Source organism: Canariomyces notabilis, assembly GCF_033297395.1.
Source record: "Canariomyces notabilis strain CBS 508.74 unplaced genomic scaffold N656scaffold_4, whole genome shotgun sequence".
Taxonomy (NCBI): Eukaryota; Fungi; Ascomycota; class Sordariomycetes; order Sordariales; family Chaetomiaceae; genus Canariomyces; species Canariomyces notabilis.
In genome coordinates, this window is record NW_027041826.1 from 889814 (window position 1) to 914824 (window position 25011).

The 25011-nt window shown below is 55.2% G+C and overlaps 9 protein-coding genes across 9 annotated transcripts; 5 read left to right on the top strand and 4 right to left on the bottom strand.

Moving 5' to 3' along the window:
* Positions 1 to 322: 322 nt before the first annotated feature.
* N656DRAFT_704282 (asparaginyl-tRNA synthetase) lies at positions 323 to 2192 on the top strand (the record flags this gene model as incomplete). The annotated part of the gene is made up of 3 exons (XM_064811165.1): positions 323 to 1817; positions 1879 to 2002; positions 2066 to 2192. The coding sequence occupies 3 exons, from the start codon at positions 323 to 325 to the stop codon at positions 2190 to 2192; spliced, it is 1746 nt and encodes a 581-aa protein (XP_064672794.1).
* A 2681-nt stretch (positions 2193 to 4873) lies between these two features.
* On the top strand, positions 4874 to 7267 carry N656DRAFT_795911 (RNA-binding domain-containing protein; the record flags this gene model as incomplete). Its single annotated transcript, XM_064817472.1, has 1 exon — positions 4874 to 7267. The coding sequence occupies one exon, from the start codon at positions 4874 to 4876 to the stop codon at positions 7265 to 7267; it is 2394 nt and encodes a 797-aa protein (XP_064672795.1).
* Positions 7268 to 7983: 716 nt separating this feature from the next.
* N656DRAFT_835240 (uncharacterized protein) lies at positions 7984 to 9616 on the top strand. The gene is made up of 2 exons (XM_064818745.1): positions 7984 to 8124; positions 8188 to 9616. The coding sequence occupies exons 1-2, from the start codon at positions 8068 to 8070 to the stop codon at positions 9298 to 9300; spliced, it is 1170 nt and encodes a 389-aa protein (XP_064672796.1). The 5' UTR covers positions 7984 to 8067; the 3' UTR covers positions 9301 to 9616.
* Positions 9417 to 11822, bottom strand: N656DRAFT_776321 (YL1-domain-containing protein). The gene is made up of 2 exons (XM_064814611.1): positions 10023 to 11822; positions 9417 to 9961 (listed from the first exon to the last, which is right to left on the bottom strand). Exons 1-2 carry the CDS (start codon positions 11752 to 11754, stop codon positions 9573 to 9575), a joined length of 2121 nt encoding a protein of 706 aa, XP_064672797.1. The 5' UTR covers positions 11755 to 11822; the 3' UTR covers positions 9417 to 9572.
* Positions 11823 to 12003: 181 nt separating this feature from the next.
* N656DRAFT_776322 (cysteine synthase (O-acetylserine (thiol)-lyase-like protein)) lies at positions 12004 to 13549 on the top strand. Its single transcript, XM_064814612.1, has 2 exons — positions 12004 to 12382; positions 12438 to 13549. Exons 1-2 carry the CDS (start codon positions 12259 to 12261, stop codon positions 13433 to 13435), a joined length of 1122 nt encoding a protein of 373 aa, XP_064672798.1. The 5' UTR covers positions 12004 to 12258; the 3' UTR covers positions 13436 to 13549.
* Positions 13280 to 14834, bottom strand: N656DRAFT_776323 (uncharacterized protein). Its single transcript, XM_064814613.1, has 2 exons — positions 14642 to 14834; positions 13280 to 14566 (listed from the first exon to the last, which is right to left on the bottom strand). The coding sequence occupies exons 1-2, from the start codon at positions 14760 to 14762 to the stop codon at positions 13524 to 13526; spliced, it is 1164 nt and encodes a 387-aa protein (XP_064672799.1). The 5' UTR covers positions 14763 to 14834; the 3' UTR covers positions 13280 to 13523.
* Positions 14835 to 15089: 255 nt separating this feature from the next.
* N656DRAFT_748187 (uncharacterized protein) lies at positions 15090 to 16200 on the top strand (the record flags this gene model as incomplete). Its single annotated transcript, XM_064812950.1, has 2 exons — positions 15090 to 15240; positions 15302 to 16200. 2 exons carry the CDS (start codon positions 15090 to 15092, stop codon positions 15877 to 15879), a joined length of 729 nt encoding a protein of 242 aa, XP_064672800.1. The 3' UTR covers positions 15880 to 16200.
* A 1549-nt stretch (positions 16201 to 17749) lies between these two features.
* On the bottom strand, positions 17750 to 19844 carry N656DRAFT_489039 (guanine nucleotide-binding protein, beta subunit). The gene is made up of 4 exons (XM_064809821.1): positions 19280 to 19844; positions 18489 to 19207; positions 18341 to 18430; positions 17750 to 18280 (listed from the first exon to the last, which is right to left on the bottom strand). Exons 1-4 carry the CDS (start codon positions 19407 to 19409, stop codon positions 18080 to 18082), a joined length of 1140 nt encoding a protein of 379 aa, XP_064672801.1. The 5' UTR covers positions 19410 to 19844; the 3' UTR covers positions 17750 to 18079.
* Positions 19845 to 21853: 2009 nt separating this feature from the next.
* Positions 21854 to 24718, bottom strand: N656DRAFT_787777 (uncharacterized protein; the record flags this gene model as incomplete). Its single annotated transcript, XM_064816638.1, has 2 exons — positions 21854 to 22209; positions 22276 to 24718. 2 exons carry the CDS (start codon positions 24716 to 24718, stop codon positions 21854 to 21856), a joined length of 2799 nt encoding a protein of 932 aa, XP_064672802.1.
* Positions 24719 to 25011: the final 293 nt, after the last annotated feature.

Genomic DNA, 25011 nt, shown 5'->3' on the forward strand with positions numbered 1-25011 from the left:
GAACAGCCATGGTATGTCTCCGTACTGATATAACAATCTCGGAATCGATCATTCGGCTTTGGTAACTGGGTGTCCCTTGCCAGCCCCTTGCCTTATCTCAGATTTCTAAAACAAAGCTGCAATTGATGTTGTGAGTCATTCATCAGTCGTTCCTGTCTTTTTGGGCAGAAAACCCGGCGGCACTCAGTCGCCAATTGCCCCGCCAAACTTCTCCTCCAGTTGAACCCCACCAAAACTGGAAGTTCAATTTTGGAAACTTGTCAACCACAACCCCTCAACAGCAGAAAACCTGCGATTGAACTGCACGCCAGCTCAGGACAAGATGGCGGAAGCTCAGGAGCTGGCCGATCGCACCAAGGACAACTCAAAATGTTACATTGACCCCACGGCCGGCAAGGACGACGATAGTGCGGACGGCTCCCAAGCCAAGCCCTATCAGTCGCTGTACTACGCCCTGATCCAACACGTCGATAAGCCTGCGCCGGCTTACCTCACGCTCACCCCGCCAAAGGAAGGGTCTAGCGATGGCCCTACTTGGGAAGAGCCTGCGAAGAGCGCCATGAAAAAGGCGCTGGGTCGGGTCGATGCTTACAAGAAGAAGCTGGCCAAGGACCAAGCCTCAGCCAAAAAGGAAGAGGAGGAGCGCAAGCAGCGCCTCAAGAACCTCGAGGATGCGAAAAAAATTGTGCTGAAGGAGGATTCATCACTCCCAGCAGCTATCCGTATCAAATTGAACAACAAGTCTGTAGAGCTCGGCGACGGGACCAAGAAGGGCACCCGCGTGAAGGTCTACGGCCGCATCCACCACCTCCGCCCACAGAAGCACACCACATTTATCATCCTAAAAGATGGATATGGCTTACTCCAATGTGTTTTGCCTGCTGGCGACCTTACCAAGACGTACGATGCCCTGATGTTTGCTCAGGAGACGGCACTCGTTCTTTACGGCGAGCTGCGCAGCGTGCCTGCTGGTCAGGAAGCGCCCGACAACCGAGAACTCCTGGTTGACTACTACAAGGTGCTTGGACAGGCGCCGAGCGACCTCGATGCCATTACCAACAAGGTTTCCAAGGAGCAGGATCCGTGGGACGCGCAGATGCTTGACAGCAGGCATCTTGTGCTCAGGGGAGAGAACGCCTCTGCCGTTCTGAAGTTGCGCGAAGCGGTCGAGCTGGCGTTCATCGATAGCTACCGCGAGATGGAGTTCCGCAAGGTGTCGCCTCCGGCCATGGTGCAGACACAGGTCGAGGGTGGCTCGACGTTGTTCAAGTATGACTACTACGGAGAGGAGGCCTACCTGACGCAGTCGTCGCAGCTGTATCTCGAGACAGTCGTGCAGTCGCTGGGCAACGTATACTGCATAGAAAAATCGTTCCGCGCGGAGAAGAGCCTGACTCGGCGCCACCTGTCCGAGTACACCCATATCGAGGGCGAATTGGACTTTATCGAGTTTGAGGATTTGCTGGAGCATATCGAGGAGCTCATCTCGCGAGTCGTCGACAAGGTCCTGGCAGACCCTGCTGCGGCGAGCTATATGAAGCTGCTGAACCCCGGCTTCCAGAAGCCGTCGCGGCCGTTCCTGCGAATGAAGTATGCCGACGCCATCGAATGGCTGAACAAGCAGGATCCGCCCATCCTCAACGAGGAGGGCAACCCGCACGTGTTTGGCGACGACATTGCCGAGGCTGCAGAGCGCAGGATGACCGACATCATCAACCGGCCCATCTTCCTCACTCACTTCCCGGTCGAGATCAAGGCGTTTTACATGAAGAAGGATCCGAGCGACCCAAGGGTCACCGAATCAGTTGATGTCCTCAGTACGTGGTCAAGTCTCTTTTATTTGCGTGTAGGCGGGATTTGGATTGACAGATCACCCAGTGCCCGGCGTGGGCGAGATTGTCGGTGGCTCGATGAGGATGGACGACTATGATGAATTGATTGAAGCTTACAAGAAGAACGGCATCGGCTACGAGCCGTACTACTGGTACACCGACCAGAGGAAGTGAGTCTGCCGCTGTACCAATCCATCCAACTCCGGTCCTGTTTGCTGATCTGCATCCCCTAGGTATGGCTCCTCGCCCCACGGAGGATATGGCTTGGGGCTGGAGAGGTTCCTGGCTTGGATGGGCAATCAGCATACGGTGCGCACATGTAGTTTGTACCCGCGCTTCATGGGCAGGTGCAAGCCTTGAGCGTGAGCGGGAACTGGCGGCAGCGTACGAATTGAGTCGGACTGACGAGTGCGTGGAGTTTGGAGCGAATGGTGGCTGCTTGGCTCTTGTAGCGGAACCGAGTTAACAAGTCTAGTTTTCACCAGAGTTGCTATACTAGATACATAGAAGTGCATCATATCCACAGGCTTATCATAGCTGCCTGTCTATGGCATGCGAGAACCGGGCCGGGATGGACGGCAGCCCCGTCGGCAGGTAACTTAGGTAAGCCGCCTGATTTGTGGCGTTGCGCGTTGTTTTGCGTTGACCCACCGCCCGGTGATCCTCGAGGATCCAGGCGGCAGAGCCGAATCCCCGGGTTGAGGGCTCGATGATCCCATTCACTGTCCATTCCTTGTGTCCAGCCACTCGGCGCGTTGCGCAATACCTTGACGCTGGGGTAGGTTGTTGAATGAACCGGGTAATGTGCATACGCATTGAGGGGAACTCACTTCTGTTGCTACAGCGTTTTGCATGTCTCCAATAAGGGGTAAGGGGTCTGGTCTGAGTGAAATGGTTTCTGGGCTGCGCATTCCAAGTGCGACTCTCCGCTATGCTGCCGGTAGTATGGTACATAGGTAATTAGTTCTCCTTCACGTCGGTACGGGTCGCATGGGCTCGTTCGAGCCCCTGCAGATGGTTTCAAACATCTGGGGAACGGAGAAATCTTCCTACTATTTTTACATACCGGACATATAGCGCGTTTCTCAAGTAGGACACTGAGACGTCGTGGTCAATTCACCTCAAAAGACATACACTCTGCGTCACCTTTCACCAATGTGCTGTTAGGAGGTCTTGGTAAGGGGCGCTGGATAATCAAAACGTATCTGATGAGCCAAAACGGCGCCGTCATTGGGCTTGCAGTTATCGATGAATATGGCGGCGAAAGGCACTCGGTAAGATGTGATCACAAACATCTGTCTAAAAGCAATTGATTAGTTAAGGCGCACATCAGTGTCTTCACAAACCAGCTGGGCAAGCAGATCCCAGCTTTGAGCATGGAAGCAAGTCACTGTACTCCGTACGCAGTACCCTGAACAAAGATGAGCGTGGACGGAGATCGAGATGCGCACATCCAATCGGGAATTGGGACGGTTAATCACAAACAACTCGGCCCAGAGGTTACCTTTCATCTGGCACGGGACACAGAAGCGGCTGGAAATACTTGACCGCTCAGTGCTTGGGATGACAGAGAATCGGGATTGAGCTGTGTTACCTACCTATGTTAGCACATGATTCCCATTTCCCAGTCGTCCCGTTGTGCTGTGCCCCTGGACCACCATCTCTTGTGCACCACGTTGCACGCATGCCCCTGGGTGCACAGGGGCGAGTTTAAGCATTGCTGTGGACACATTATTTCAGGAACCCGTCGTTCGGTAGGGATTCCCGGCAGGGCAATGCCACTCAGGCACCCACGGACCTGAGGAGAAAAGAATGAGGGCAAAGGGCCGCGATCGCAGCTCGCAGCTATGCAACGTTGGCACTCATTCAGGAACAGGCAATTGGGGCGCTCTAAAAAAGCACAGGGCCGAGAGAATCTGGCCAGATTTGGGGGGATCCTTATTGCAGGCCCTGCCTTATGGGAAACAATTGCGCACGCTGATTGGCAGAGAAGCCATGCACGATACCAGCGGCAAGGTCGCGTGCTGGACACGGTCTAGGCACTCTCTTGCAGGAACGGAACCAGACAGAGACCTGGGCTAAATGTACCGCGCTAAAATGGCCACGGCTCCCAGCTCGCAGCTGCTAATCAAATCCAATCCTAGCTCATCCACCTCGCCTGGCCTTCTGCTCTTTGGCCCCAATCTTTCACCTCCTTTTTTCTGCTCCCTCCTTTATCTTTTCATCACACCTTCGCTCATTCGACTTTGTTGTCGTCCCCCTTCACACTTCGACCTACCCGACGTACCCTTTTTCCCTTCCTATCCATTCTTTTTATAGGTAATAATATTTTCTTGGTGCAAGCTCCGGAACACCTTACCCTCGTCCCGATCCGCCCAATCTCCGGTCTCTTCGGTCCGGACGACGGCTTCTTGTTCCCGGCACCGATCTTGCCTCTTCTCGACGCTCGCTTGAGAAACGCTTGCTCACTCGCTTCATTACCAATAGAATTTTAATACTAGGCATCCTTCTTTGTCCGCTCTGCAAGAGGAGGTTCCCGCTCGGCCAGCTCGACTTTGCCTGCTGTGGGTTGTCTTTGCTCGAAAAGGGGGGCTTTTGCTGAAAGAGATCGAACGCATTGGGCAGCCAGAATTTCTTTCTTTGGAATCTAGCCCCTGTCGCCCTCACTCCCCACAGCGTTCCACGGCTTTGCTCCTCTAGACGGTCAACATTCTAGAGCACTCGCTGCCTTGCGCTCCTCCGACCGGTTTTTTGTTCGAACGGCGAGCGGTTTTCCGCCCTCTCCTGGGTCCCATTGAGACAGACCACCGAAGCGATCACACCAGGAAGCTGCAAAAGGGCAATTTGCATCGGCATCAATTAGGCCGTGTCTTGCTCCCAGGACGCTATCGACAGCCCTCTGTACCTGTGTGAGGATTGGTACATTCCAGCACGCTCAATCTTCTGACTCGTGCCTTCTCACGGGGCACGTCAAATCTTTCAAAACGGCGGTCCTATCTCACGTCACACGGGACAGCCTTGTCCCTCCTCATCTTCTCGGGATGCAGGATATGTCTGGTCCTCAGCCGGGGCCCAGCGCTCCGGGCCGCTTCGGCCATGCCTCGAAGCCCTCGAACAGCGACACGGGCTTCTCCCACGGCGCTTTCACCTCCAACATTTCTGGCTTTGCTGACAGACATCCTCGCCGCGGAAACATTCCTACTATCAATACCCAGCCGATCCAACACCATCAGCAGGCACCCGCAAATGGCGCCGATCTGACCAGCCCAGGCACTGCTTTCGATATGCAGTTTACGCCTCTGCTCCCATCTCAGCTGCTTCTGGGCAGCCCGTTCCAGCCGGGAACCCCGGCTGCATTCGCAAGCCCGCACTTTCAGAACGTTGGCAGCTTTCAGCAGGCCCAGCAGCAGAGCCTCCAGCAGCAGCAGAACGGAGCGTCGAGCCCAGTTCAACAGAGCATCTCCCCCCAGATGTACCAGTCAATTGTTTCGCCTTCGGCTTACGGTGCCCCTCAGTTCTACTCTCCGCAGTCCCCGACAGCGTCCTTCAACAATGTGACGGGTCAGATCCAGGTTCCCATGCAGCCGACTTCGCCCGTGTCCATGGGACCAGGGATCGTAAGCGGGACAAGCCGGACAGTGTACTTGGGCAACATTCCCCCGGACACCACTGCCGAGGAGATCCTCGGGCATGTGCGCAGCGGCCAAATTGAGTCTGTCCGCCTACTCCCAGACAAGAACTGTGCTTTCATTTCGTTCTTGGATGCGAGCTCCGCCACTCATTTCCACTCTGATGCCATTTTGAAGAAACTCTGCATCAAAGGCCAGGATATCAAGATTGGATGGGGCAAGCCGTCTCAGGTGCCGACTTCGGTTGCTTTGGCTGTCCAGCAGTCTGGAGCCTCGCGAAACGTATATCTTGGGAACCTCCCTGAGGACATCACCGAGGCCGAGTTGCGCGAGGATCTGGGCAAGTTTGGTGCCATCGACACGGTGAAGATTGTGCGCGAGAAGAACATTGCTTTCGTGCACTTTCTTTCCATTGCCAACGCGATCAAGGCTGTCTCGCAGCTTCCCCAGGAGCCGAAGTGGCAATCGCCGCGCCGGGTCTACTATGGAAAGGATCGGTGCGCCTACGTTTCCAAGACTCAGCAGCAGAATGCCGCGCAGTATCTTGGAATCGCTCCTGGCTACGCGCACATGCTGACAGGTGCTGACCGTGATCTTATCTCAAACGCACTGGCTCAGCAGTCGGTTGCCGCTGCCGCTGTGGCCACCACAGCCGGTGGCATCAGTAATTTGGGCAACCGAACCATCTACCTCGGCAACATTCACCCGGAGACGACGATCGAGGAAATCTGCAACGTCGTCCGTGGCGGCCTTTTGCATCACATCCGATACATTCCTGACAAGCACATCTGCTTCGTGACCTTCATTGACCCCACAGCTGCTGCGTCCTTCTACGCCTTGAGCAATCTCCAGGGGCTCATGATCCACAACCGTCGGTTGAAGATTGGTTGGGGCAAGCACTCGGGTGCGCTTCCGCCCGCCATTGCTCTTGCCGTTAGCGGAGGCGCCTCGCGAAACGTCTATATCGGAAATCTTGATGAGACTTGGACCGAAGACCGGCTGAGACAAGACTTCTCCGAGTATGGAGAAATCGAGCTCGTCAACACGCTGCGCGAGAAGAGCTGCGCCTTTGTCAATTTCACCAACATTGCGAACGCCATTAAGGCCATCGAAGCAGTCAGGGGTAAAGAGGAGTATAAGAAGTTCAAGGTGAATTTTGGCAAGGACCGCTGCGGCAATCCGCCTCGACAGCTGCAGCAATCACAGTCTCCGCGCGGTGAGCAGGTCCCGTCGCCACCCCCTAACGGCTCGAGCCAGAACGGCAACTCGCCTACTGGCGCTACTGGTGCCGCGGCCGCCGCTGCGCTGTTTAACACGACCAACAACCCCCTGACCATGTATCTCAATCATGTCTCGCAGCAAGCGCAGCAGCAGCAACAGCAGCAGCAACATGCGCTGGTAGCTCATCAGGCCGCACTGTTTGGAACGGCTTCCTCCTCGCCGAACGAGCCTGGCCTCACCCTGGAGGTTCCTCAAGGGCCCATTTCGGGTCACCAGCAGTCAGCTAGTATCTCGAATGGATACATTAGCAACCCAAACACATCCGGACCGACGACTATTGGCGGTCTCCTCGCTCCTGGCAACCCTCGGGCCTCCCACAATCGCGCCGTGAGCCTCCCCGTGCTGGCACCCGGTTTTGAGAACGGTGGGGCAAGCCCGAACAGCCTGCACGGTAGCACCGGAGGCAGTGATGGCGAGCGCCGCGGACACCAGTACCAAGCAAGCTTTGGTGGTATGGGTGCCGGATTTGGCCTCGGCCTGCAGGGGAATTTGAATGGTTGGGTTGAGGAGGAGGTGGCCAACTAGACCTCCTCTTTGGGCGGATGCGCGTCGGAAACGGCGACCGGAAACTGGAAACAAATTGGCTATCTGCTTTAATCGCTCGGGTCGGTCCTCTGGTTTGGCGCTTATCCGTTCCATTCCTTAGTATTTCTTTTCTCATAATTGTATGCTTCCCCCTGTATTATGTTTGAATCATCTTCTTTTAGTTTTTGCCTTTCGTTCCGGGAATGGTCGCGGTCGGACCCTGCATCAGGGGAGGTCGTGGTTGAATAGCTGGGGGGGATAACTGGGGGGTAGTCGTGGCGACGAAGGAGGGTAGGGGGTTCTTACATTGGGGACAGAACTGTGGAACCCCCGGCCGGATCTACTAGATATAGGGGAGAGCCTCAGAAGGAGCAGCCATGGGAGGGAAATATACCGTCGAGGGCAAGCAACAGCGCATGGCTTCATGCTGCTCGCCGCTTAGCAGATGGGAGGTGGTAGTAGGGAAGGAAAAGCGCTGGTGTGGATGTAGAGTGTGAGTCAACGGGAGATGGGGTGATCAGGGCCGATGGCGGTATAATACACACCAATCTCTTGTATCCTCAGTCCTATGCCCTGTGAGATAACGTTATATTGGTTTCATGGCCGAGATGTCCCAAACGTGCATCAACAGTTCAACACCTGATCCGCATATATTTTAACCCTAACCCTCAACACTAACATTGCCGCGTCCTACTGTAAATCATCTCAAAAGTTGAACTGCGTCGCGCGACTCGACCAACCGGAGTCCAAAGCGACATACATACGAAGTACTTTGGAAACCGAAGTGAACCAGAGATACAATGGCCTCAAGATCCGACACCGAGCTTTTAACAGAGCATTTTGGCTACCCACCCGTTGTATGTCTCCGCTATTTTCCTCCTTCCATTGCCTGGAGGCAATCACATGCTAAACTCATACAGAGCCTCCTCGACGAGATCATCAACTCGGTGAATTTCCTCGCCGAACGCGCCCTGCACAGCATAGAACAGGGTTTACTCAATGCGCCAGCCGCGTCGCTGGGCTTTCACCGGGGTCCGGGGAAATACAGCGCATCGGCTGCCCGGCGTCCCAATGGCAGCCGAGCGGCCGGGGGAGCAGCGGTGGCCGCGGAGGAGGAGGCTCAAGACGACCCGGAAAAACGCCATCGAGACGAGGTCGAGAGCGGCACGCATCAGCTCGAGACGCTCCTCTGGGCGAGCATCGACAAGAACTTTGACCGCTTCGAGATCTACGTGCTCAGGAACATTCTGTGTCTGAAACAGCAGGAGATGGGCTGGATCAGGCTCGGGCACTACGAGGGGCTGGATTTCTCCACCGGTGGCGACGACGAGGACAGGCCCAGCGTGGACAGCGTCAATCGCCTGCGCCGCCGTCTGCAGGCCAGTCAGCGGCTGCATTGCATGCTTGTCGCCGAGCGCGCGAGAAACGCGGCCCTGTTGGCCGAGGTGAGGAGGCTTGTTGGTGTTCCTGTTGTGGCCGGGAAGAATGGGGTCAAAGACGAGGTCGAGGGAGCCAGAGTCGCAGGGGAACAGCAGCAACAAGCGGGAGGGCAAGGACCAGGGCGTGAGGCAGCGAATAAGCAGCAGCAGCAGCCGTTCCGTTTCCTCCGCGACAAGGGCCAGCTTACCGAAGGCGACGCCGAGACGCCGCTCACCACGACGACGGCGTTTTCCCTGTCGCAGTTGCAGGCTCTGCGGGCGCTGTCGGCGTCGCTGAGGGAGGTCCTTCCGAACCTGGCTGCTCCCGGCGGGGACGACGACCGAGAGGCTACTTTTGCTGGAGAAGGTGATGGTGAAAGGGGGAAGAATAAGAAGAGCTGGAGGAGGGAAAGGCTGGAGTACGTCGAGACGGCGACGCGAAAGCATCTGGAACATGTACGCGGGCTGGAACTCGGCGAAAACGGTGAGGTGAGAGACGGCGAGTGGGACGGCGGGGGACCGCACCTAGCCAAGGGTGATGTGCAGAGTCTGGAGAAGGTCGTTACCCTCCTTGGGGGTAGCGGCGATGAGCAGGATAAGATGGACGAGTCATAAGGGCTGCGCAGTTTACTACTATGTCCTTTCCGTTATGCGCCACATGTGGATTGAGATACGGAACCTAAGTAGCGGATGAATGGCTGGCTGGCAGGGATGGGTGGCGTTCGGTCTGTTGTTATGATACCATATATTGTTATCTGACCTGTTTCTTGATATTAGGGCACCCGGGCTCAAGAGTATGCTTCTATTGCCACAAGCCTGGCTTTGGTGCGGTACATAAATCTTGAAAGGGTCCATTTATACCTAGTCCAAGAAGGACTATGCGGTAGCTATGATGTACTCGCTGCCTGAGGTATCACCGGCTCAGCGGCCCCTACCTCTTCCCCTCCTTCAATCGGTTCCAATCGGGGTTCCTCGTCAGGCCTCTGCTCCTCTTCTTCCTCTTGTTTCAACTCCTCAACCCCGTCCTTCAGGGCCAGCACCGGCTCAGCTGTCTTCTTGGCCTTTGACGGATCTAGGAACCAGTCTGGCACACCACTTGCAGCATAGTCACCCCTGCCGACCCATGCTCCAAGAAGACGACTCCATTTGTAGTCGCCGCGGTATACCCGCCGAATCTCGCGGTAGGCGTAACTGTTGTAGTATGGGAGGCCTGTCTTGGGATCTCTGTACTTGGCAGGATGGTTAGTGATGACGCAGAGGGGACGATGAGCAGGCTCTGCGAAAATTGTTAGCATCCATAATGCGTCATTGCCAATAAATGGAGTTGGGCCACTCACTGGCAAGCTTGTTCATCTTTCTCCCGAACAGAATCTGCGTTTGCACCTGCCGGTCTTTGATGGCGGTTTCGTCAAAATTCTGGAGGATGATGCAACTCCGGGTTACCTTCCCTTCCCGAGGAGGTTCGGAAGCCGTAGGTGGCTCTTGTGCCGTGTCATGGGGGTTTGCGGAGGGCAGTTCCGCATTTCCCTGGGCCATTTGCAAAGGGGTAGTAGTTGATGGAGGTAGCGGGGGAGGCGGAATGGTGATCTTCGGGCTCGGTTTCGACAGTGATGAAGTCTGAACGGGATGTTGGGGTGGGATATTGGACGCAGTAACCGGTGCGGACGGAGGCATCGAAAGTGGAGAAGGCGTGTGCGAAGTACTCGCTGGAGCGAGGATATTGGACTTCTCGCCTGAGGCCGGGTATCCCAGCATGGGCATCTGACCTCCAAGCATTGGAGAGGAAACGCCGGCTGGCGGAGCAAGAATAGGCGCAGCAAGAACTCCTGAACCAGCCGGCTTGTTCTCAGGCGGGGGAGGGATGGGTGGAGGGGCCATTGTCATTGATGTAAGTGCTGGCGCTGCAGGTATTGGTGCTTCTAGGGGTGCGGGTGACCGTGGTGCAACAGTGGGCGTGCCATGATCCGCAGCATTGTCTCCAGATGGGGCTGCATTCTGGTCTAATAAAGCGATAGCATGATTGTTTTCCGTTTTGAGTCCCGGCGGTTCGTCAAGAGGCTTTGCGCTTGCCTGCTCTATTGGAGTGGCCGGTGTTGACGGCTCGCCAGCCGTCTCTGCTCCCTTGATTGCCAGCGCTGCGGCTGCCGATTGTCTCTTTTTCCGGGGCGCCTTCTCCTCCATCGACACCAGATTGCCCACGTGTTTGCTCTGGCCCTCTTGGAGCTCTTGGATACCGCTCCAGAACGTTACCACCGGCCCATCGAGCTTGCGACTGTGCAGTGCGGCAATCTTCCTGAGGCGCTCTTCTTCCCTCTGCTTCTCGGCTTCTTCCCAGCGGTTCAGGCTCTTGGAGTTCCTTTTTTCAACTATAGCAGCCTCGGCGAGGCGTTCCGCCTGGGTCATGGGCGGCTTCTTCAACGCCTCCAGCATCTTGGCCTTCTTCTCCATCTTCTCTAGTTGTTTCCTCCGCCTGAGTTCGTCGGTAACCATCTTCTGATGGAGCTGCTGCTTGCTAAGCCTCGTTGTCTGGCGCTCCGAAGCCCGTGTCGGCATGTCAGCGGGCGACGGGAGCCAACTAGTTCTCTCCGATTTCTTCTTCGGCCTCGGCTGGCGGACAGGCTGCTCGATGCGGACCTTCTTCCTGAACTTGGCCGGGATGGCCTCCTGGGCTTTCCGCTTGCGCTGGGCCATGCGCTTTTCTCGCGCTTGTCGCTCCAACTCCTTCTCCCCTTCCAATTCATCGGTATTGACCTCCTTCTCTTCTTCGTCCGAGGACGAATCCATCAGCACATCGGACGCGTCATCGTTGTTGTCGTCGGTGAAACCGGCGTCATTCTCGTCTTCGGCAAAGAGAAGCTCAAGATCGGAATCCTCGGCGGCAGGTTCCTCGTTGGCGAGCAGCGACTTCATTCGGTTCCCCGCAGTCGACCGTCTCGAGCGTGACGTGACAAGCCATTCAATCTTCTCGGGCTGGCCCGCGTCGCTTTCGCCATCGCTTTCGCTCGTGCTCTCAATATCGGACAGATCGTCCAAAGACGGTGATTTCCGCCCATCCTCGTCGGCCGCCATGTTGCACTTCAATGCCTCTTTTTTTCTCTTTTTGGCGGCCGTAGAGTCGGGGGCTTTGAGTTGTCTCCGATCTGTGATCACAGTCGATGAAAGATCCGGGAATCTGGGTGGAACCGTTCGCGTGTGCATGTGCGAACCAAGTGACAGGGTTTCGAAGCCTTGGCATCTCAGCTTTGCCCGGCGGCAAGGCGAAATTTCGCGGGAGGAGCGGGTCCTGCTGCTCCTGCCCTTCCTGCAAGTGGAACACTTCAGGCGGGCTAGCGCTGAATTGCGCCATCGTCCCTGGGGTCGACAGCCCCACATTGTCGGCTTCTCGAAGCTTGAGGCCTTTCAATGTTGTAATCCGTTTCGAGGAGCCGCATCCGATGGCCATTGTCCTTGAATTTCTAAAACGAAGTTCTCAGTCGAGCTTCGATTTCATATTGTCATCTTCATAGCAAATTGAATTCTACTAAGGAGCAATTCCACAGGCCCCTTCAGGCAGTGCGCAAGATTTCGTCCACCATGTTCCGACACGGCGCTCGAAGCTTTGCGACTAGCGCTCGCTACTGGGCGGCGGCGGCCGAACCAACCCAGCATCTCGTTGGCGTGTCCAAGGCGCAAGGGATAGCCAAAGGCTTGACAGGAGGTGACTCCTCCCGACCTATCCCCAACGAAAGCGGCATTTGTCTAACATAAAGTAGCCATCGGTAACACCCCGCTGATCCGCCTCAATCGGCTTTCTCGCGAGACCGGCTGCGAAGTGCTTGGCAAGGCCGAGTTCATGAATCCCGGCGGCTCAGTCAAGGACCGGGCCGCGCTGTACGTTGTCAAGGATGCCGAGGAGCGTGGCCTGCTGCGACCGGGGGGTACCGTGGTCGAGGGCACGGCGGGCAACACGGGTATCGGGCTAGCGCACGTCTGCCGCAGCCGAGGCTACAAGCTGGTCATCTACATGCCCGACACGCAGTCGCAGGGCAAGATTGACCTGCTGCGGCTGCTCGGCGCTGAGGTGTACCCCGTGCCCGCCGTCGCCTTCGACAACCCGCAGAATTATAACCACCAGGCTAAGCGGCACGCCGAGCGCCTGGACAACGCCGTGTGGACGAACCAGTTTGACAACGTGGCGAACCGGCGGGCTCACATAGAGACGACGGGACCCGAAATCTGGCATCAGACGGCCGGTAAGGTGGACGCCTTCACATGCGCCACCGGCACCGCAGGCACCCTGGCAGGGATTACCCGCTATTTGAAGGACGTCTCGGGCGGCAGGGTCAAGAGCTTCCTAGCCGATCCTCCCGGGAGTGTGCTGCACTCGTACATCAGCTCCGGCGGTAAACTCATTGAGCGCACGGGGTCGAGCATCACTGAGGGCATTGGCCAGGGGCGTATAACCGAGAATCTCAAGCCCGACGTGGAGCTGTTAGATGGGTCGTTGCAAATTAGCGACGAAAAGAGCATCGAAATGGTGTACAGATGTCTGGACGAGGAGGGTCTTTACCTTGGGGCGAGCTCCGCCCTGAACGTGGTCGCTGCCAAGGAGGTGGCAGAGAAGCTGGGCAAAGGCCACACTGTTGTGACGATCCTCGCCGACGGGGCGTACCGATATGCTGACAGGTTATTCTCAAGGAAATGGCTCGAGTCGAAGAAGCTGCTGTCGGCCATCCCTGAGCACCTGCAAAAGTACATCGTCCTGCCATAGCCAGCCAGCATTGCCAATATTCTTACAGATAGATATCTATATGTATAATGTACATCAACTGCAACATTCAATACCCTGCAGGACCTGGCTACGCCTCCTCCTCCTCCTCCTCCTGGGGGTTGAATATCTGATTGTACATGAGCTCGCCTCTCCCCCCCTTGATACTTTCGTGGGCGAGCGCGGCTTTTACCTCAGCCTCGACTGCGTCGGCCCGATTCTGCAGCTGCATTGCCAACCCGGGATCGACCACTTGAGCGGCCAGCGTCAAGCCGTGCAGGATAGGCGAGGCATACCAGAGATAGTTGTTCCGGTTGAGCAGATAACGCATCTTGAGGTCATCATGGTACGCAGAATCCGGCTGAAGATCGAGGAGACCAGCGCCTTCGGGCCACAGCTGCATCAGCTCCTCGGCGTACTTTGTCACCTTCCCGCTCCGGTCTTGCCCCCCCCTATGGAACACGGCTCGGGACGCACACATGTGCAGCCGCCCGGCTAGGAATTGCGGATCCCGGTGGAACGGATATCGACCCGCCGTGTTGGGCTTGGGCTGATGTTTCTTGTTGAATTCGAGTAGTTCAAAGACCATCTGTAACCTCGTGAGTGCGCCCTCGATCCTGCTCTGTTTCCATCGGCTGTCGACGGCGTATTTTTGGATGAAGCCACACAGTTCGGCGACCGACTCGTGCAGGATCAGCTTGAGGTTTGTGTCCTCGACGTGCCGTACACACTCTATCGCGATGTCGAGGCGGCCTGCCACACACGCTCTCCGGATCAGCTTGGGGATGAACGTGGCCTCTAATTTGCGACCTGACCGCTTGACGCCGTGGAGCAATGGCCGGAGGTTCTGAAAGAAGGTTGGCCTATCCTCCCAGGAATTGACGATGTCCCTGACGGTTTTCATCGTGTTGGGGTAATCGTTCACAGGATCGGTATAGTAGAACTTGTGTACCACATCGTCAATCTCCAGCCTAAGCGGATCGCGCTGCAGCTTCTCTTTCCACTTGATGCTGTGCATCTTCCTCTGCTCCTCCGCGGTCAGGTACGTCGGTAGAATGAATTTTTCCCGAAAGGCCTCGAGGGTATCATCGATCTGTTTGTTTTTTGTTTTCACAAAGGTAATGATTTGGGAAGCTAGCGAGAGCAGCCATGTTAGCTAAGGGCGGGCGCGGCGTGTTGCGAATGTCCAGAGGGTCGGAGCAGGCTTGCCTTTGTGTCCTGTTGCAGCCGCCGAGAGCGTCCTGCTTTGGAAGCCGGCACAGTTGGATATTGATACCCATGTCCTGCCCCGAGCTGCCCGAAGGGCACTGGGGGTTGTTGTGTAGAACATGGCTCCTCGCGGCGACGAACCAGGGCAGTTGACGGTGTCGACCTCGGTCCAGTGGTGAATACAAATCGACAGTCAATCGCAACATGCAAACGCGCAAAAGGCAGATGCAAGAGCGCTCCTGGTCTTCAGCCTTACCGCCTGCCCTGCTTGGTCTAGCGGACAGAAGATTTTGTGGGGCTCGAGTTCAGTACGACCCACTGGGGTTCAATCGGGAGCGATGATTGGTTTCAGATTCAACGTCTTCGAACGTTGCTTGCTTTCGCGGATTGAGTCTGACCTCCTGCTTGCTTTGCCTGCACGCGGAACGCCAGACTCAATTCCCCCACGATGAGCGTCGCACCGCTGGTAAGGCGGCCTTTGGGCTGTCTCAAGACAAGCCTACGCCAGGCCAGGCAGCAACGGACCACTATCCGAAATATGGCGACAGAAACAACAGCCTCCAATTCCACATCAGCACCAGCCCTGGAGCACGGCTTCTGTAAACCTCTTCATTTCATACTCTCCGTTCCTGGCCTGCCGTCACTGACCAAGCAACATAGTTCGCCTAACCGACCGAAAGACCAAGACCCTCCGCTCCGCCTTTGCAGTTTACCCGTCGACAGCCAAGCCCGCCGCCCCGGCAGGGGCTCCCAAAACTCTGCTGCCACCCCCAAAGAATCCGCTCGAGGCGCTGCACGCGGCGCAAATCAAAAAGATGGACCCTACGGGTGTGCGGACTGCGCTCTTTTCCAAGTCGAACCGCGAGGGGGCCAAGGTGGGCGACATCCTGCTGGTGACGCACCGGCGCGGGGGGGAGCCATTTGCCGGCGTGCTGCTGTCGATCCGGCGGCGGGGGATCGACTCTGCCATCCTGCTGCGCAACCACCTGAGCAAGGTGGGCGTGGAGATGTGGTATAAGATATACAACAAGAACGTGGCGGGCATTGAGATCGTCAAGCGCAAGCCCAAGCGGGCCCGCCGCGCGCGCCTGACCTACATGCGCAAGCCCAAGCACGACATGGGCAGCGTCGACGAGATCGTGAATGCCTGGAGGAGAAACAGGAGGGTGTTTACCACGGGCAAGCCAAGGAAGGGCGGGAAAAGGCCAGCTGCTGCAGCAGCTGCCGGGAAGAAATAGGGTGGCGTAAGGGAATTGGGAGCTGGTGCTGGCTAGGGTTATTTGTGTCTCTGCCTAGCCGTGTATACCGTGTATACCTTGTATAGAATATATTCAGAGATCTCTTGTTGTTTGACTGCGTATGCTAACTGACCAACCCCGCGATGCCAGGCCTACGCAGCCGATCGAGTATCATCTGGGCTCGAACCCAGCCTCTCAGACAATCAGCAAGCAAGATGCATTGAAAGATATCTGGGACCTCAGGGCCTTGACTGAATCTCAACAAGTCTAGATTAAAGTAGAACTATAGCTAGCTTTAAGTGAATCATGATCGTGAATATTGGAGACAAAGTTTCACGACTGGCTGCGTTGTATCGACACCCAGGATGTTGCCACGGGCATCTGGTATTGAAAAGGTGGTTGAACGCATCCGCGAGGCGTTTCTCAATCTTGTGCGTTTGATATGGTAACGTAGATGTCGTTCCGTAAGGTCTGATTTGAATACGGGACTTGGATTGGATAAGCAACAAACCCGCGTTTCAGAGTGCCACCAAGACTGAAGAGTCGCGTAGCACAGCATAGGGTGCGGATGCAGTTGCCCAGGAGACCTGAGACTTGAACTCGTATGCAGTGTGTCTTGTAATCCATGAGTCTGATACCTGCTGCACCAGGGCCGACTTTTCTTTCTCGTCAAATACCAATGTTATCATTCCTCTTCGGCACAGCGCACAGCAAAGCAACCCACTTCCCCTAGGATGACACGTTCACTCATTCACTTGCCACTACAGTGTATGTAATCGTACATCCATGAACAACAAGCCAAGTCCAAGGGCCTCATTACCAGGGAAGGTAACATAAGGAGGGAAATGAAACACAGCGGCCGCCCAAGAGACAAGAAGGACAAGAAGACAGTCCAGGTTGAACCACACTCCTACCCTTGGTTGCACCGCCCTCCAGAGATCTACTCCTCTCTTCCCAAAAGCAGGCAGGATGACCGTCGACAATCCTACCGCCCCAACCTAGAATGATCAGAAATAAGTGAATAGATAGAAAAGTTTCGCTCCTTCTTTTAGCTCCCCTTGTTGCTCGCTCTCCACGCCTTTCACTCCTAGCCGACAGAAAAACCCGCCAAGTCACCCCACCGCACCTCGGTCTTGGATAGACAGATTCTGTCCATAGCACCCTCGCCTGGAAGAAAGGAAGAAAGGGGAACGGTGAGGTAGCATCTTGTCTGCAGAAGAAACGAGAAGCAAGCCATAAAACGGAAAAGAAACATCTCTCTCAGATCTCCCAGGATCCATTTCGTATATCAACGCAGATATGCTACGGGTGTAGTCACGCCCGCAGTATAGGACAGAGGAGGAAACGCGGGATGAAGGACAAAAGGGGGGAAAGAAAAAGTCCGAAATGGGTAGGCTAAGTTTGGCCCCCCATACATCTTAGGGTGAGCTGCCCGGAGAGAAGGAGAGAGCGGGGTTGACTTGATATGTCTCGGCTCAAACTTGGGTGAACTCAATACGCCCAGATTGGTATGACGCCGACGCTGAGTCGACCTCCCCATCTCAAACAGTGAGCTGCAAGCGATTAAATTGGAGGCATCTGGGAAATAGGTCGGCGGGTAGGTTGGCGAGTATGATTGTGCATTGCGATCCTTGATATCTCCTTGACCCCGTTTCCTACACAAACAAAGTAAAGTCCAACAGAAAACCCAGAAACATCAATACAGCGTCTCTCTTTCTCTCCCGGCCCAGCCAAGCCAAACAATACCAAGCCAAGCTACAGAGTCGCGAATCTAGTACCAAGGCCTTGATTTGGTACTGGTTGTTGATAGCTGAGTTAAACCTCCCACGGCCGTGGGGCAAGGGGGAAGAATGGGAAAGTCGGGGTAATACAGTCGCCGCCCGCACAAACAAAGGCCGCCGAGAAACTATGGTGCAAAGAAGGTAAGTTTAGAAAAAGGGTAGAAGAAAAGACCACCACGGCCGCAGGAAGGCTGCCTCCGTAAACTGGTTAGACTCAAATTAGGTAGCCCAAGCCAGGTATCAGCTAAGGTGTCGGACAGGAAGATGATATCGTGACTTCCTGCTGAACACGACAGGCTGGAGATTAAGCGGGGATCGACATATCGATCAGGAACATAAATCGGAACTCGATAGTCTTTTCAGGCAGCTTGGTCGGGGTCGGGTATCCAGAGGTCAATTGTATCGGTATCGTGGGCGGATTAGTAGGCCCAGACCTTGAGCTGTACGGCTGTTAGCGACCTTGCCATCAAACCGAAACATTGTAGGGCGGTGGTCCTTACGAAAGCATCCCAAGAACCTGTGCACAAACTTATACCATCGTTTGAGACACCCAGGCAGCTGACGCGGTTCTCATGGCCAACAAGCGAGCCAACCTTCTCGCCTCGAGTAACGTCCCACACCTTTTTTGCCATTGTATTAGTATCAATCCCGAGGCGTGCAGGATACAGAATTCAGCCTACCTTGCACTCAAAGTCGTCATAACCAGCAAACAGCAGCCGCCCAGACACGGAAGTGGCAACCGAGGTGATGCCACAGAGGATCGACTCCGACTTGAGGGTTCTCATATTAGCCTCGTCATGGTGAAAAGACAGCGTCTTGGTAACTTACTCCGTAGAAATTCAACTCCCGGTCTGCGCGGATATCGAACAGCCGGCAGGTCGCATCGTCAGATCCTGTTACGAACGAGTGTCCGTCGGGGAAGAACTGGATGGCGTTGATGTCGGACTCGTGGCCAGCAAATGTCTGCACGGCCTTGCCCGCACGAATATCCCACAGCTTGGCGAATGCGTCGCAAGCACCCGAGATGAACGTGTTTTGGTTTGTGGGGTTCAGGCTGATGCTCATGACGTCGCCCAGATGATCGGCGAATTCTACGACCTTGGTCCCTGTCTCGATATCCCACTTCATGCATGTCATATCGCCCGAAGAGGTGAGAATGCTGCGGTCGTTGATGAAGCGGCAGCACGAAAGATAGCCGGCGTGGCCCGAAAGCTCGCGCGCGACGCGTGTAGGACCATCGCGGTTCTGGTTAAGGTTGTATATGGAGCAGATGTTGTCGAGACCACCACAGGCAACGTAGTTACCACTTGGTGCGTAGGCGCAAGTCATGACCCACGACGACCGGAGGGGGATGGCGTGGACCTTGTTGGTTGTGTAGGCATCCCAGATGATCAGTTTGCCGTCTTGTGATGCGGAAACGAGGTGTCTTCGATCCGTCGACCAGTGCATGGCATAAATCTTGGCGAGATGGCCCTTCAATGTCCTCTTCGTCCTCATCAGCTGGTTCTTGGGAATCGGTTCGTGGGCCTGGGCGGCGACAGCGCGGACTGATTTGAACGCAACACGTGTAAGCTGGCGTGCACAAGAGCCGCAATGACTTGATGATGGAATATACTCACGCGTTGTATCGGCAAGCTCCTCCTTCTTCCTCTTAATCCTGTCTTTGAGCGTCTCAGCCTCGCGACGTGCCTGTTGGATGCGTGCCTGCATCGCCTCTGGCGACGCATCGCTCGGCCGGCCTGAATCCATCTCTGCGGATGTGCTTGGTCAATTGAACCGGAATTGGCGAATCTGCACAATTTTTTTCTAGCAGCGATGGTTCGGCCGGGTTGAGCGCGAGTGATGCTTAATTGGGAGGTTTTGGTGTGGTCGATTGCTGGCGCAGTGGCTGGAGAATGCGAGCTCCAGGGGTTTGGGTGCCGACCAGTAAAACAGCTGGACAGACGGGGACGGGTACTGGGAACGAAATGACCTCCGCTGCAACTTGTTACCGAAGAGTGGAGAGGGGCGATCGATGGAAGGCGAGCAACTCTGAGGGGCAGCACCTAGAGAAACCCAAAAGCTGCCAATAAGTTCGCCTATGTGAAGCGATGTCGAATACAAAAACAAACGAGAAGGAACAGAAACACAAGTATGGCTTATCTTGTAAGGTCCTCCGGGAGTAAGGGCAGGACAAGGGAAGAGTGGAGGTGCAATGAATAGGAGAAAAGGTTTGGTGTGCCTCGACTGCGGTCGGGTTTGGGAGAAGGATGTTCGTTATTACGTGGTATTACGCTGCGTTACCCCGTTTTGATTTGGATTGGATTGGGAGGGTCGACGAAAACGACTAGGGGACCCCAAATTCAAGGTTGCAGGGTGCCGTTCAAGATGCAGGAGACGAGACCGACGAGGGTCGGTAAGCCGGGTCAAGGACGGGTTATGTCAGCTGCTGCTGCCGAGCAAGCGACTGTCCTTTCGGTCGGCACCTGGTTTGCGCCTTAGTTTCTCTGTGACGATGATTGCAATGCAATGCTGTTCCTCACCTCGTCCTCATGCTTGGAAGTAGTGAGATCGAACGGGTTGTGTATCCTTATGTAGGTGCTAAGTGCTAACTGTCACTGCACCATCTCATTCCCCGACCTCAAGGCTCACCGGGAGCAACAAACGACGTGCGCGCACTCCAGGTCCTCCTGCAATCGGACATTACACTCACACTAGCTCTGGGGCACAGACCATGCACAATTCCTCCACCGCTACGGTAAGTTACAGTACCATAATCATTGCATTGCCAAGAGGCTGAAGAGGGCAGCTCCAAGATGGAGTGGAAATCTCGGGATTTCTTCGATTTATTTTTCTTTCCCTGTACATACATACACCCAGGCTAACAGGTGAATGGAGCTGTACAGTAGTTTCCCTCTTCCAAGAAACCAGAAGTTGAGGATCCCCTGAGAAGAATGCCATTACTAGCCCAGCAAAGGAATTTGTTCACCTTCTGGTGAATCAGGTCCAAGACAAGACCATTTGCCAATGCAATTTTGAAAGTTAACACTGCGTTCCGCACGGACCCAGCACCAGCCTCCTCTGTATTGGTACATACCTCTCTCTGCTTGGTGATAATCGCATTAATGATTACTAGTACTGCGTACTCTCAAGAATGGAGAGCAGGGCGACCCTCGGCATTGACGGCAAGCCAAGCTTCCCTAGTGCTCTGGTCATCCGTTGGATACTACGGATACCTATGTTATCCGTACAGTACACTAGGTAGATCTGCGTTCCATTTCTCAGGGGCCACTCTGAGAACGGGGTAGATGGCGAGTACCCAACTGCAGGAAAAGGGTCAAGCCGCTTTGACGGTTTTATAAATGACCCGAGCTTATACGCAACTCAAGTCGCCCTCCAGTTGATAGGTATTTACTCACCTACGTCCTTACGTGCATAACTAAACCATCCGCAGCGCCTCCCGTCATCGAATTGCAGGCTACATACTAGTCGGCGGCGCTGGCGCTAGCCTTTGGGCTGCGGGCGCACGACAGATCGGCAGTCCCCATCATGAGGCGCATCCATCCGCTTCGGCAGCATCCGGCATCCCCGCGAAGGAGCTGGGGGCAGACGCCACTGTACATACTGGTTGTATGTAGTGTGAATGGTGATTTGGCTGGTGGACGATAGCTTCGGTCACGCGACCCCTTTCACTTGACGCCTATGACTACGTGGAAATCCATGAGATATTGGTACACTGTCCGTCGTCCACTAATTACCTACAGTATGTAGAGCAACCCGTCCTCAGAGTGTTCCATGCCGACAGAAGTCCAAACCCACGACCCCTGACTTTAGCTGGCATGAGGCAAACCAAAAAGGCTCGACTGATGGTTCAATCAACAGACGGAAACATCTTATCTGAGCGCCCTCCCGAGTTTCGTTTGTTTCCTCTATCTCCGCTCAACTACGAGCTACCTATTTCTAATGTTTAGGAAACCAACAAGCGAGTGGAGTCTCGTTGAGCTGAAACAAGTCGATACCTCCCCGATTCAAGTCATGGGGAATCAATCAAGCCACATGTGCCTCTCCAGTACATTCCATCGTATTATAGGACGCCTGCCGCCTCCCCAAAATCAAAGTGACCCTTCCCATCCGGTGATGCGTTTGCCTTCTCAAGGACGGAACACCTAAAACGCCAACAAAACAAGCAGCGGTATCTTTAAAAAGAGCATCTCTCAGTGGATAGTGCTTGGTCCAGGAGGATGTGCATCGAGATCGACTGTTTCGATTTGGTGGCGTTGATGGGCGCTTCTTTGGGCAAGATTGGTAAAGTATTTGAGAGCGTTGTGGCTCTCCTTGCGCACTTTAAGCGTCTCGTCACGTCGGCTGCCGAGCTGCTCAACGGAACGTTGAAGGCCAACTCGCAACGAGTTGGATGGTATATACAGAACCTTACGCACCGTGCTCGAGATGCGAGTGCTGTTCGAGTGGACATAGTCGATGGAATCGAGCTGGTGCGAGATCTTGCTGCTGAGACGATGAGGCAGCGAGTGCGGGATCTGGTTAAGGACGTAGAAGGCCATTGCGACAGCTTTCATGGGTTAGTAGTGTACTAGACGAGGAAAGGCACCGAGACTCCGGCCAGATTGTAGCTTACCTGCTGCAATCATACCGGGAACGATAAGCCGGCGGAGATTGTCGCTCCCAAGCACCTGAGCAGCACGGAGCGCAACGCTCATGTGGCCATAACCGCCAATCACTCCCGTGCCCACAACGCCAGCAACCGTCAGGACCATGCCGGCCTTCTCTTCCCTCTGGAACAGCGTGGACCAGTCGATAAAGTCCCAGAACTCTGTCGATACATGCACGTGACGAGCCAGTGCATGCTTCTTCGTTTGAAACATGATATCAGACTTGAAGTTGAGGTTCTCAAATTCGTTCCCCAAGTGAAGAATGCCCAGCTGCTTGATCATGTTGACACCTCTGACAGTCCGGCTGCGGGCGTGCTCTTCACATTGCACCACCGATGCGGCAATCTGCGAGAGCATCGCCTCCTTGAGTTCGTCTGCATACTGGAACGCACCAAACAATCCCGGGTAGGGGATACCGAGATCATGTTCCCCAGCATGAGCGATTGCCGAGCTTATAGTTGAACGGGAGTAATCATAGACCTCCTTGCAGGTTTCTTCGATGGTCTGGTCGATCTGGTCGCTGATTTCTGAACTAGCCTTCTTGCTGGACTCGAGCTGAGGTTCGATAATCCGCAACTCCTTGTCCACCCTGTCGAACTCGGATTGTGCGACTTCAGCATTGACCGTAGCTAGCAGATTGACGTCGTTCAGGATGTTTATAAGATACGTCTTGGCCGGGGCCAGCTTGGAGCGCGCGCGCTTTTCCAGGACGAACCTGCGCAAGGACTGTTCAAGAGCGGAGAAGTCTCGCACCATCTCCTTCTGCTTGCCTTTACCTTTTGGATCATTGTCTCCCGGGTCGTCGTCGAACCCACTGCCGCTTGCACTGCCAGAGCCACCACCCCCAGGACCCCCTGGTGGAGCAGGTGCCATGGGTATAGCTGCGCTGGACACGAAATGAACCAGCTCGGCGGCCTCCTTGTGCGTGGCGGGACTCAGCGCACTGATTTGGTTGAGGATCAGTTTCTGGCATCGCTCCTTATCCTTAATAGTGTCGTAGCCGTTGACCACGATGAAGAGATAGGCCTTTTCGGCGGCGGCAGCCCTGATAAACTCGGTCGACGTTTGGGTAAAGTGATTGCTGGCGGAGACAACAAACACGACTACGTCAATCTCTTCTTGCCGCGCAAAAATGGCAGTGGTTTTGGTGGTGTCCATGTTCAGCCCGGGGGCATCGATCAGGGCAATATCCACCACGCCATTGTTGAGAAGAGATTCGTCTATGGTCCTAACGTCCCGGACATACACCTTGCACTGCATGTACAATGTGTTGTCCACGACAATCTTTTCCAGCTCTTGCAGTGAGTAGACGTCGTATGTGGACTCGTCGTGCCGGTCGTAGATTGCGTCTTTGTGGACGGCATGGACTTCTTCAATGCCGCAATTCTCGCGCGCGTCGAGGACCTCGCAAAAGATGCTAGTACACGGTTGCTGGTCTTCTGGGAGAATCTTGCGCCGCAACAATGCATTGCAAAAAGTTGACTTGCCCGCATTCAAATCGCCCGTCACCAGAACCTTGCTTGACGTGTCCTCAATGCGCTCCCGGAGGGACTGTAGGTGTTTGATGCTCGACTGGATCCTGCCATCTAGTAAGGCAGCAATCGACCCTTTCTCCAATGAATGTACGAGTTCGGCTTGGTGCAATGCGCCCAACTTCAGATCCAGCTTCAGGACGGAAAATTCCTGCGCGATTTGGGGAGTGACAAGCCGTGGTTCTGGTGGTGGCCTGTTCTCGGCAGTCCTGCTGGACTCGGCTTCAGCATCCTCAAGAGAGGTCATAGCTCGTCGAAGAGGCGGGGCCGGCGTCGCGAATGATGGCGTATTTGCGAGGTCTCCGGCGACCGAGTAGGATTGGTGAAGACCGGGCCTCGAGGCTGGCTGTGACGGTGCGTCGAGCGCAGCTCGCTGGACTGATGGATAATGCGCCGGCCATACCGCGTTCTTCTCCTGGAGCTCCCTCAACAGCTCAACAACAGCGCTGATGGCGCGGCCTAGAGTTGCACGGTGCTGGTTGTACCAGAGCTGGTGAACGGCTCCCGCCTGGGCGCGATGGTCGGGAGTGGCGACGTGGTTCGAGGAAGGGCGTACCTGGGAATGTATTGGCCTATCTTCATGGATTGCACGATCCCAAACTGCGGCAGCGCTCAGGTGGGGCATGGGCGATGGGCTTACATCGTCACCGGCAACGCTGCCGCCGTATCCAGAGTCCTGATCGAGCATGGCCTGCAAGCGCGCGGCATGCTGCGAAGTCGAGCCTGTGCCAACAGTCATATAGGCAGGTGCGTTCGACGCCATCGGAACTCTTGGACGATTCGAACTGGAACCCGACGCGCTCTCTGCTTCGCCGTCCTCGTCATGGTCCTGCCTCAAGACCCCCTTGCCCTTGGGTGAAAAATATTCCTGGCTCATTTTCGAGGGTGCCTCGACAGGATCGTCGCGAGGATTGATGATGATCTTAAGTTGCAAGTCGTTACGGAGAGTCGCCACCGACAGTAGTGAACGGTTTGTTAGTTTTCGACGTCAAGTAGTTTACGCATGATTTTTGTATACGGTAGGATTGATTGGAACGGCATTATTGGACACCGGAAGAGTGTCGACGTACATAACGAAAGGCATTTGTGAGCCACTTGGATGGGACACCTGCGCCACAACGGGAGGCAGTGGGTCCATAAAAATCTCCATCCGCATTCCACACTCCACAG